Genomic DNA, 12,533 nt, shown 5'->3' with positions numbered 1-12,533 from the left:
AGCAACAGCTCCATTCTTTTTTTATTCGCTTTTGACCAGTAATAAGTAATAAGAATCGTATTCCAAAAGTCGCCTTATTATAGACACTCATTGATATGTTCTAGTTCAATATAGCTAATGCCAAAGATAATTTGCATCACCATTCAGCATGGTTGTTCTAATTGCATTATATAACACTTTCATTTTTTTTAATGTGCACACATGTAGTTAGAAAATGTTTTGAAATAATTTTGTAAAGTTATGTTTAACGGGAATTTGAGTTTAAAGCACTTCTCTCTGGAGTTTACCAAGACGTAGTCTTGCCTGTACAACTTTCAGGCATATGTTTAACTTATAGATTTTGTGAGTACTTGTGTTTTTAGAGTGGGAAGGAGAAACTACCAGTGTTATGGGGGGAGTTTATCCAGTCTGACCCCAGATTAAACTATTTTTTATCAAGTCTGACCCCAGGTTAAATTATTTTTTGTAGATAACAGAATAAATTAAATTTCTGTGGATAAGGGCTTTACATGTATATTTTTATAAACTTTCAAGTGGAAACGGGGAAAGATTTTGATTTTTAAAAAAGCAGATGTGTACAGTACTCTTACTTTAACTTAAATAAATATTATAGAAAAATAACTTCCTAATGTTGTTCAAGGTCAGTTTTATTCTTCTGCAATGTTTTTACAGCTGCTACTGATGTTAAAGAAATATTTCTCTCTGCTTCACAAGCCACAAATACCACATCATTTGATCAGTGATGAACATCTGTTCCAATTTCAGCTGAAGAATAACATTGCCTTGATACTCTTTACTCTATACAACAGCATATATCCTTTTATTATAGATTTCCATTCATAACTACACATCCCTTTCTTTGGAATCCAGGAGGGACTGTGGTTATGGAGAAACACCACCTTTTATGGGACAAACAAGATGAGAATTTAAGTCAGGGTCTAGTAGGTTCAAGAATTTGCTAGTACCGCATATTTCTTATGTTTTATATAAGTTTAGTCCTTACATTTTTAAGCTTGCATTCTGCTTTCCACGCCATTTATGTGTAGAATGTTTAGATAAATCGTGATTTATAATTCCAAAATGCTGCAATACATGCTTTGTTTACAAATATAACTGATTTCCTGAATTTTTCCTATCCCCCTTCATTTAAAACATACCTAATAATAAGAGTCTCTGCTCTGGAGTTAATTTTAAATCTGTAAACCAGCTAGGTTTTTCTCATAATTGATTTTACTACTTGATGCAACTAGCTCTGATACTGACTAAAACCAGATATTTTACAGTTGGTATCATCTTTTCCAAGTAAAGTAAGTGCAACCTGAACTCAGTGCTTGAACATAGAATATAAGAACAGCCATACTGGATCAGACTAATGGTCCATCTAGACTAGTATCCTGTCTTCCGATAGTGGCCAATGTCAGGTGCTTCAGAGAGAATGAACAGATCAGGTAATCATCAAGTGATCTATTCTCTGTCGCCTATTCCCAGGTTCTGGCAAACAGAGGCTAAGGACACTTCAGAGCATGGTTTTGCATCCCTGCCCATCCTGGCTAATAGCCATTGATGGACCTATCCTCCATGAATTCATCTAGTTCTTTTTTGAACCCTGTTATAGTCTTGGCCTTCACAATATCCTCTGGCAAAGAATTCCACAGATTGACTGTGCATTGTATGAATGTCTGGTTTCCAAAGGACACTGTTTCTAGTAGATAGGAAATTATTTCTTGTTCTTTCTTTGCATACTGCATGCTAGTGTTGGTGCTATTAAATGTTTACAACTTTGCTTTTCTGAGCTGAAAAGCAAGTTAAAAATTTGGCCACCAAAACTAAAGTTGGAGGAATTTTTAGGCAGTACCATTCTCAAAATGTTTGTTTGTATCTAAGAACCTGAAACAGCTGTGGCTTCATCCTGCAGATTTTATTCACACGAACAGTCCTTATTCACAAGAATAACTTCAATTACTTCACTCCTTACTCGCACAAATAGTTCCACAGACCTTTTGAGTCAGTGGCACTACCTGTGAGAGGAAAGAGGAGGTGGCAGGATTAGGCCCCATATTTGTGGGCATAAAGAATGAGGAGTTGTGAGAGCAGTAGCCACTCTGAACATAGGGATTGAGAGCTAATCAAAGTGGAGAGATTTGTATAATAACCATGAACCACATATGGACCTCCCTAGATCTACATGTGCAGGAAACCTACCATCTTGCACTTGGAACACGCATTTAGGCACCTGCCCACCCCATCCACTCCCACCCAAGGGTAAGTGCAAAGAGAAGGAGTTTAGACCAGATGGTCCATGAAGAGAAGTGCGTATCCAGTTGTAAGGCTGGATGTGGATACTTATTGCTATCCACACAAAACTTATCTTGAAAAGAAATACAGCCCCAGTCTATATTATCTTTGTTGCAGAGGCCCGCGCCCCTCAATTCCCTCTTCCCCCAATTTAACTGATCCCAAGGAGATAAGGGGAATCCTGGCAGACTGACTCAATTCGAGCCCTACACTCCTCCCCTCCCCTCCTACAAATTAGGGTAAATTCACCACGTTTGGGGCAGGGCCTCCAGGCTTTACCATGGGAAAACAAATCCTACATAGCTCCAACAAGATGTTATAGGGGAATCTCCATGAGGAGAGCCTCAAAAAGGGAGACTCCCCTTCTGTGGCTTTCAGCACAATAATTTTGCAAATTTCTTTGCTCTGACTCTCTCAGAATAACTTTCAGCTAATCAGACTACAAAGATTTGCATACTTTACAGTTGCTGAGGCAATTGTTGTGCAAATTGGACCACCTCACACTTGCAGTTGTGAGGAGGAACTGGATAAATGAGTGTAAAATGTGGGCGTGTCAGTAAAGGCACAGCATCTCAGCACTCCGTTTGGCTGAGCCAATTCACCACAATATAATTTATGTTCTTAGCATTTTGAGAGATATAGGCTTTGGGGGTATTGTTGCCTAAGAAAATAATATTTACTACTATGACTGTTTAATTGCAATACATAAGACATTTGCACCATTGATGGGGTTTCCAATGAATACGATTTTATGGGATTAAAAAGAATTGTAGAAAAGATGTTTAATAATGCCCCCTTTTCTGATAGGAGCTTTATTCAGGGAGTAGCTTCGGCAGTAGTTTCCAAAACACTAAACACTGGGTGAGAGCATGATGGTTGTTTTGGCCCAATGCTGTACTTGGATTTTGTAAAAGTTACTTGGAAATAAGTAGGGCACTTGCATAATTGACTTTTTTAGTTTGAAAATATTATTCACGTGTATAAAAGCATGCTTAAAAGAAAGAATAACAAGGGATCTATGAAGTCATTATAGATGTTTTGTATATATGCACATAGGAAAATACATCCTTTGTGTATATGATTTTGGTATTACATTGTACAGCGAGAATAAGATTCACTAATATTGTGCATCATGATGGTTCTGGAATTACTTCATAGTTAAGGTTGGGTTGAGATCTTCACCAAGAGCATAATTTAAATCCCTCAGGCAGACAATGAATTTAGTCTCCAGAGCTGAATAAATTTAATTACATAATAATAATACCACTAACTTGCATATAGCATTTTTCATCAATATAGACAACTCTAGGTGCATGGAAGAATTCTTCCATCGACCTAGCTACCGCCTCTTGGGAGGGTGGATTACCTATGCCAAAAAGAGACCCCTCCCATCAGCATAGGTAGTGTCTGCACTGAAGTGCTACAGCTGTGCTGCTATAGTGTTTCAAGCCCTAAGCTAGAACAGCCTTAGGATATTCTAATTTATGCCTCTCTGGCTCTGGCCCCTCTGGAGATTTGGGGGGTGGGACGGAGCATCAGGGGACTGTAAGGTCTGGAGTATGAACCACTGCAGTGACTCGATGTGACTCAGGGATTCCCCTACAGAGGGGAACCCTCCACTAGCTGGCCAAACTGGCATTACAGCTGCTCCACACTGCCAAAACAGTAGTGGGGCTGGAAGACCTGGCCCATCAATTTTTAATTCCACTTGCTATTAGTGTAGCTATTACAGCTCATGTGGAAACCGTGGCCCTGAACCTGCAAACACTTATGTATATGCTTAACTTTGTCCACATCAGTAATCCTATTGAAGAGAATGGGACTACTCACCTGGCTTAAATGTTTGCAGGATCAGCGCTTTAGTAAGTTCATCCACACTGTTCTCAGGAAGACTACATGAGCTGTAGTATCTAGAAACTATGAGGTAAATTAAGAGTAGAGTGGAGGTGCACAGTATATTAACAACGTATAAAACCTACTTTAAATTAATTTCCCCATTTTTTCCTCCAAACATGAAGTGTTGGCCAATATTTCAGACAGGGGTCTTGTAGGTAAGACATGGGAGGTAATTATTCTGCTCTACTCAGCACTAGTGAGGCCGCAACTGGAGTTCTGTGTGCAGCCTTGAGTTCCACACTTTAAGAAAAATGTGGACAAATTGGAGAATCCAGAGGAGAGCAACAAAAATGATAAAGGTTTAGAAAATGTGAGCTATGAGGAATGGTTGAAAGAATTGGGCATGTTTAGTCTGGTGAAGAGAAAACTGATGGGGGGACATAACATATGTAAAAGGTTGTTACAAAGAAGATGGTGATCAGTTGCCCTCTATGTCCACTGAGGGTAGCACAAGAAGTAATTGGCTAATGTGCAGCAAAGGAGATGTAGGTTAGATATTAGGAAAATCTTTCTAACTATAATGATAACTAAGCACTGGAACAGGTTATTGAGGGAGGAGGTTGTGGAATCCTGCAGGTTTTTAAGAACGGGTTAGACAGATATCTGTCAGGAATGGTCAAGGTTTACTTGGTTCTGCCTCAGCTCAGGGGGCTAGACTTGATGACCTCATGAGGTCCCTTCCAGTTCTACATTTCTGCAATTTTGTAAGTTACATCCAGTCAAAATAGATCTGTTTTTTTCTCAAGAGCTGTTTTCCACATTGAAAGTGTACAAATGAACGTATTTAAATACAAAACTGAACATTTTTGTAGTCACTTCACAAAAAGCAGAGTTTATGGGGATGATAAAATCAAAAGAAACAGAATGGTGAAAATGTTCACATCAACTTAGTGAAAGCTACCTGGCCATGTCTATTCAACACATCTCTAGGCAGAGATGACTTTCAAAACTTAGTTTTTGTGGGTTTAAGTCAAATGTTTACCATTATATTTATATGTGATAAAATTTAATATAGTCTGACACTTTTTTGCATTGCCAGATCTCAATGGACTTATAAGGATTTTAACAGGCTCGAAGTGCTGCTGAGCTTCAGCCATGAGGCTTCCTTTATAGTTTGAGACATGCCACTCTTCATTAAATCAATGAAACTGGTGTCTGAGATTACAAATCTGTGCCCAATATCTGTCATCTCTGTTATAGTGTGGTGCCAGTTGCTCAAATACAAAATATTGTTTCCATTATAGAAAGAAAAGTGTTTAACCCAGAAAGAATCCAGCTAACTTCAAAGATGGAGAACCCTACACTCAATAGGTAGCAGCGCAGGGTACTTATCTATTTACCTTGCTGTTTACCAAAACACTAACTCTGCTTATGCTGCCTGCCTCACTGAGTTAAATTCATCACAAGAATGGCATAAAGAACAGTTTAAAGAATGTTGGTATTTATAAAAAGTTATTTTAACTCTTGACACACAATTAGCATTTCAAAAATACACTTTTTGTATACAGGTCGTTGAGTATGGTTGTTTTTTATATGAAAATCAATTAAAAATGGGTACCAGGGATGAAATTCTGGCCCCCCTCAACAGCAAAACTCCCACTTATTTCAATGGGTCCAGGATTTCACCCCAAGAATTTATCAGAGAAATTTTCTTAGTATAAGCTTGAAACCGGTGCTTCTCATATCCCATTCATTTGAAGAAATCAGTACAGCACAATGGGAGTATTTTGCACATTACTGTTTAGCTAAAGTGAAGCTATTCTGAATCTTTCCAGGCATTTCTGAATCCATGAAGCTAACCTTCAATATAGACTGTTTTTGAGATTTCTTTAATAGAGTAATAATAACTTTAGCACTATTAGATGTTTAGCATTACTGATTAATTATTCCTCACAACACCCTATGAGGTAAAAGCTCTCCTGAGAGGTGCTGCTCACCTTCAAAGAGATGAAGGCACCCTGCCTTCCTGCTGAAGTGAACTGTGGGGTAAAACCACTCACCTGCTCACAGTTAGTGCCCAGTACTTTATGCCTTGAGAGGCTGATAGGCTAAGCAATTAGTCCAAGGCCACACACAAAGTCAGTGGCAGAGCTGGCATTATAACTCATGAGTTCCTGGCTGATAGCCTTGTGCTGAATCCATTAACCCATCGCACTGCCCTTCCTGGTACATACAACACTGGTGCATTTAAAATTATCTCTCTCTCTCTTTGCCATCCTCTCACAGAAGTGACAGGATCAGAGGGTGCCTCTCGCTCTATATTTGTTAGAAAGTCCATGATTTTCACTAGGTTACTCAGGGTATTTGGTAGCTATGGGTGTTTAGAAAAAGACAACCTAAAGCCACAATAACACCCTGTCAGGAAAAGACAAAGTGTTGCCCCACTAATCACATGGACAAAAGTCACAGTGAAAAGTGCTTGGCCCAGACTTAATTAATTTCTCTATTTGTTTCTTTTTGGGGATCCAACATGAATGTTCAGGTTTCTGAGTGGCCTCATACATTCAGCTAGTAGCTGGAGTAAGATCTATTGATTTAACCCTCCCCCCAAATCACAAATGACCTCAGAGGAAAAGGAACTGAAGTTGAAATATAGTTTAATCACTTCAATACATGTCCTAGATTGTGCTGTATAAAACAGGACAGCTTAAGGCATTGCCTCAGTTTTCAGACTCATTGTAAAATTTACAGGTATTGTTTTGTTTGTTTACTTTGTGTAACTGAGATATACCATTTTGCATGAGGGAAAATGCTTCTCAATTCTGCAAGAGTTTTAAAGTCTTAACAACCATCACATCAAAGGGATCAATCCAGTTCCCATTGAAGTTAAGAGTTAAACTCCCATTAACTTCAATGGGTGAAGGAGCCAAGGCCCAAGTTCTTTTATTAAAATATTTGGAGTTCTGTAAATGTTAAAATCAAACAAAAATCTAGCTTTAATGTATCATCTTATTGACTATAAAAGTGGTGCTAGGGAAAGCAGAGGTTTAGGGTATGCTGGTTTTTGGCAAAAAGTATAACTGTGCGAGGGAGTGAGAGCGGAATAGGTTTTCTGATCCTCCAGGACTCTCCTGCAGTCTCCAAGAATTAAAAATTAATCTTTAATTAAAGATTGACATGTAATGAAACCTCCAGGAATATAGCCAACCACAATTACATCCCTAGAGTGGAGGTGAAATATACTGTGGCCCTGATTCTAAATTCCACCCAAGAGTGGAGAGGCATGGCTACGAGAAGCCACTTGTTGCTCCCTAATTCAGACCTGCCTGGCCTGGTGGGAAAATTAATGCTGCAGGAGGACAGCCCTAATTTATGCTAGGGGAGGATCTGGTGTAGCAGAGGACTGTTCCCTCTCCCCTCCTTGTCCCCACGCCCCTAGAAAACCCCCAATACACTTCCTCCTTCCCCTTTTACTCTGGGGTTGCAGGGAAGACTGCTGGGGCAGAAGAGCTACCTCAGCCAGATTTCTGTCAGTAGAGAGTTCCCCCATATGAGGGATTTCTCTCCACTGGTCTTTTCCGGTCACTTTAAGACCACTTTGCATTGCCTATAGGGTGCAATGTAACCATAGCAGACTAAAGAATACAGCTCTATATGTTTATAGAAAATATGATATATATATATGTGAACATTTATTGTATATAACTCTATGCCTTCCTACAGCATGAATAAATACCACGTAATGTAATTAATATTAAACACAGGGCCCCATCATATAGCCCTTCCTCATGTGAATGGTCCAATTGACTTCAGCAGAACTGTTTGTGTGAGTTAGGGCTTGAGGAAGAAGTCCAAATATATTTGTAAATTTTATTTTTGTAATTTTATTTTCTGCCTCCATTACTTATAGATGAAGAGTGAGTTAGAGAGTAGCAGAAATCTACCTTTTATAAAATGTATTTGGAGAAACCCTCCAACTCTTGAACCTTGTAATTTGCCTTATCCTAAAGGAATACTGTATGTAATGAGTATCTCAGGTTTCTTCTCTACTGTCAAATCCAGCAAAACCTCAAGTTATGAATACATCAGACAAATAGTTTTGTGTAATAATTTTAAGCTACAATAAAAGTAACTGATATTTCTGTCTACACCTCATATTACCCCCATCTGTAATCTTTGGTGTAGGTACCTTTATAAAAAGATTGCTTAACACAATCAGATTAGATAACAGTTTAACTGATGGCCACAAATAGAGCTTAGAGTTTGTCATGGCTACAAAGATTTTCTGTCAGTGTATAAAAGCAATTAATCAGTATGCAGAAGGTATTGCCTATCCCATAGATATGCTAATTTTGTGACACTTTGGAAACTCATGTTCTACATTTACTGTTCACACTGGATTGAAGTTAACCATCCACAGCTTGAGCAAAATGCAAGACTGCAAAATGTCACATTTTCTTATCCTGTGTTGTCTAATTTTGAGATCTTTAGGGGTTTTTTTCTATATGTTGATTACTATGTGAAACTCAGTAATCTTATGAGTGTACAGTGAAGTTTAGCACAGAATTCTGTGACCAATTTTTCTATTGAAAACTTTAAAAAACCATCAGATGCCTGCTAAATGATTTGTTCCAAAATTACCAAAAATACATTTAAGACCAATTATATTGTAGTACATCATAGATCAACTAAGTTCAACACATCCCTTTAAAAAAAAAAAACAGAGCACTGTGGCAGCCAGTTGTATCTACAGTATTTATATAAATAATGCACATATATATTATTCATATGATATATATTATATAATTTTATACTACATATTAAATTGAACAGTAGTAATCTTTCAGTGAACATATTCCTCCCTACTTGCTTTAATTTGAGAACTAATATAGAAGCTGGTTCTTGTAAAGAAAATGCACTAAATAATTTACTTCAGTAGTTTCAACAATTTGTAGTCCAGAACATTTATTGAAAAAGCAAGGAAAAAGGAACAGCAACTACCAAATACAAGACCAAATGCATTTTCTTCTATACCTGTCTCTTTAAATGAGATCTTCCAATCATTTTGTTTTGAAACCCTTTTAGAGAATAAACTACTTTGTTAAATGTATTCCCCTAGAGAGTTGTACAGAAAAATAGCACAGCAGTTAATTTAGCTACAATTGCTTTTTTACCCGCAATGTTAAAATTGTATAGCTGTTATGACTCACCTAAAGCAGAATCACAGATTAGCTGCTGTGGATGTGCAGGGGCACAGCTGCATGCCTCTACCAGCTCCTGAATTCTGAGGGTGAAAAGAAGCACTGAAGACAACAAGGTACTGTGCACAGGATTCATGCTGCCTTCAACACGGCTAACTGGCCAACTAAAAGAAAATAGTCTCTTACTGTTGATCTTATATCTAAACTTTCTAATCTCTGTGCAGTTCAATTTCAACAGACTTAAATGGTTTAGAAAAGCCCTCTAATGCTCAGTCTGACTATTCGCTTATGTTAACAGACTTCTAATTTCCCTGACATAGGACCCTCTTATTTATGGCCCTGATACTTACAAGTAACCCCGCCTTCCTTTAAGGAAAAAGCACATCATTGGTGAAAATGATGTGACAGGTTTATTGTTCCAAAAGCAAGTTTACTTTACTGGATTGCATCATAAGGTTGTTATTATGAGTCAGTGTGACTATTAATAATCAAAAGCTTTTTAAAAACATCAGTTTCTGCACTGATTTTATGATCTTTTACAGATTAGAGATTAATCTTGTGAATTTCGTGCCAGTTTTAATTTAAAAAATAAATGGTTCCTTCAACTTCCCTATCATGACCAAAGTAAACAATGTATCTAAAAGCAATGCTAACATCCTTTTTTAAAGCCAGATTTCATTTGCATTCCCTGATCTTTCCCCTGTCCCTCTCTACATTTTCTTGAAATGACTTGACTGTTTGCAGGCTGCACAGAACTTCATTCATGAAGAGGAAATGTTTCAATGCCTTGTTTGTGAACCCTGAACAATTGGTAACTACAAGTAATACTGGATAAAAATCCAGGCTGCAATAAAAGCCATTTTGCTACTTCATCATATATTTAATTTGAAATAATGATTTACAAAAATTCCAGTGATATATGTTCAAAGTGAAGCTTTTATTTATTAGTATTTTGCAGTCCCCATGTTATGGGATCTATTCAAATGAAATGCCATTTCCACATGCGCTGGCTAGGAAGTCTGTGAGCTTCTGTGACTCAACATGCACAGAGCATAGCTAGTCCTGATTCAAGAATCCAAAAGCTAATACTCTTCCCCATCTGCAGATCTCTTCCTCCTATAACCACCTTCACATAGCTTGTACACATGAATCTGCCCAAATATGAAAGGTGTCTCATAGATAGCAAGATAAGGTCTGAGCAGGGAGGACTGTGGTGTATGCCCATTTGAGAAAGGCTTACATATAGGCTGACATTAGGTATGTCTACCCTGTAATGTAAGCCCAGGGTTAGTAGAACTCGAGTTAGCAGACACATTTGTAAGTCCAGATTGTTGAACACTGGGTTCCAGCCTAGGACTCTAGCATCTATATTGCATTAGATGTTATACTAACACAGAACAAAAATACTGTCCCTGCCCCAAAGAGCTTACAATCTAGGGGCTTGTCCGTATGACAAGTTACTGCGGGGCAAGCCAGAATGCGCACTCTGGGACTTTCACTGTGCTATAGCAATGTCCACATGGAACATTACGCCACGGCTAGCTGGTGCACTGTAGACTCGCACCTTAGCTTGTTCCATAGACAAGCCTTAAGTATAAGACAAGAGACAACACATGGATACGGATACAAAGATGGGAGAGTACAAGGAAACAGTATTGGTCAGTATGATGGGCAGTGGCATCAGCAAACCACGAGCCCAATCATTGTCATTTTTTTGGTAGGCATCAGAGAAAAGGAGCGTTTTGAAGGATGACAATGCATTAGTTTTGCAGATGTTACTCTGAACTCTCTTTCTGTTTGGCGGTTCTTTATTGCACCCAAGTTTGAGATCAAATTTTCATATCAAGCTGTCCCATGCATACACAAACTACAATCTTTATTCACAGCCCCATGTGTGCCAGTAGTCTTCTGGATACTATGCATGGGGAAATCAACTGCAGTTCCTCAAATCGCCATGCCCCCTACTCACTTCTATCATACCTTTCCTGCTTCACATTATGTTGCTTTGCTTCTCATGCACTTACAGCTCTGACGGCCACCTCTTTCTCAGGATTAGCTGGACTGTCTCAGTGTCCCTCCACCTCTTCTGCAATCTGAGACCAAAAAAAAATTTAGTAGTGCACATCCCAGGCAAGAATTTTTTTAAAAAGCCTTCGATTTAACTTCTGTCAGAAACAAAGGCTATGGATTAAGCTATGGCAAGGTATTTTAATGGCCTTTATGCTCAATAGTTTAGATCTATTGATTATGAAATCTAACTCAGGATAATAGGGACTGAAAGTGGCAATGTGATGGCTGTTTGGTGGCCTGGAAGAAATGATTGGATGATGATTGACCAGTTTCTACAGGACAAGTACCCTATATCACATAACTCCTGTCGCAAATAGCACTAATAGGCCATATTGGTGACCATCTTAGCAAAGCCCAAAGACTGAATGGGTCTGGGGGATGAAATAGCTTATTTAGAGATAGACTGTCCATATGATGGCTACTTAAGGCACATTGGTGTGATATTTTGGAGAAGCTGACCCTCCCACTTGCCCATGCTCTACCTGTCTTGTAAACTTTGGTGTCCAGTGCTGTCAGCACAATTACTTTTTACACGCACTATATTAATTCAAAAATGAAAATAATTTATAAAAATGGTTAATAATAAACTATTTACTATTTTCCAGTCATTGGTTATGGGTTGGGAGTTAGATGCACACATTAGATTATGGGCTGGTCTACAGTGGGAGCTTATATTGGCTACATCTTTCAGGGGTGTGAAAAATCCACATCCTTGAGTGAGACATCTATGCCAACCTAACCCCCAGTATAGACAGTGCTAGCTCAATAGGAGAATTCTTCTGTCAACCTAGATACTGCCCCTCGGGGAGGTGGATTAACTAAAGCAACAGGAGAGCCCTTCTCATTGCTGTAGTGAGTGTCTACACTGAAGCGCAACAGTGGGGCAGCTGCAGCAGTGTTTTAAGTGTAGACATACCAAGAGTAGAGCCAACTACAGAAATGTAAACATGACAAAAGTAAATTTTATGTTTTATCAAATCTTGAGCTATATTCTACAGAAGTATGGTAGTTGTGTAAGCACAGTAAAATAAATTTCTTTTTGTTATAATCTGCATTAATACTCCGTGAAGCCACTCCAGGCTCCAATCCAATTAGACTTTTAAGAGAGTCTTTCAAAGCCATCTGCACACA

At 38.4% G+C, this 12,533-nt stretch overlaps 2 protein-coding genes across 3 annotated transcripts in view; one reads left to right on the top strand and one right to left on the bottom strand.

Moving 5' to 3' along the window:
* TIMP4 (TIMP metallopeptidase inhibitor 4) overlaps nt 1-9,614 on the bottom strand; it is a 47,721-nt gene extending 38,107 nt beyond the window's left edge. The window contains exon 1 of the mRNA XM_054033950.1: nt 9,342-9,614. Coding sequence (XP_053889925.1) covers nt 9,342-9,468 — 127 coding nt within the window. The 5' untranslated portion in view covers nt 9,469-9,614. The remainder of the gene's footprint in view (nt 1-9,341) is intronic.
* SYN2 (synapsin II) overlaps nt 1-12,533 on the top strand; it is a 466,588-nt gene that overhangs the window by 357,834 nt on the left and 96,221 nt on the right. The gene's annotated exons all lie outside the window — the stretch shown is intronic.

The sequence above is a fragment of the Malaclemys terrapin genome, chromosome 7 (genome assembly GCF_027887155.1).
Source record: "Malaclemys terrapin pileata isolate rMalTer1 chromosome 7, rMalTer1.hap1, whole genome shotgun sequence".
NCBI classification, from domain to species: Eukaryota; Metazoa; Chordata; order Testudines; family Emydidae; genus Malaclemys; species Malaclemys terrapin.
Note: the sequence above shows the minus strand (reverse complement) of the source record. Positions and strands in the feature narration are given on the sequence as shown.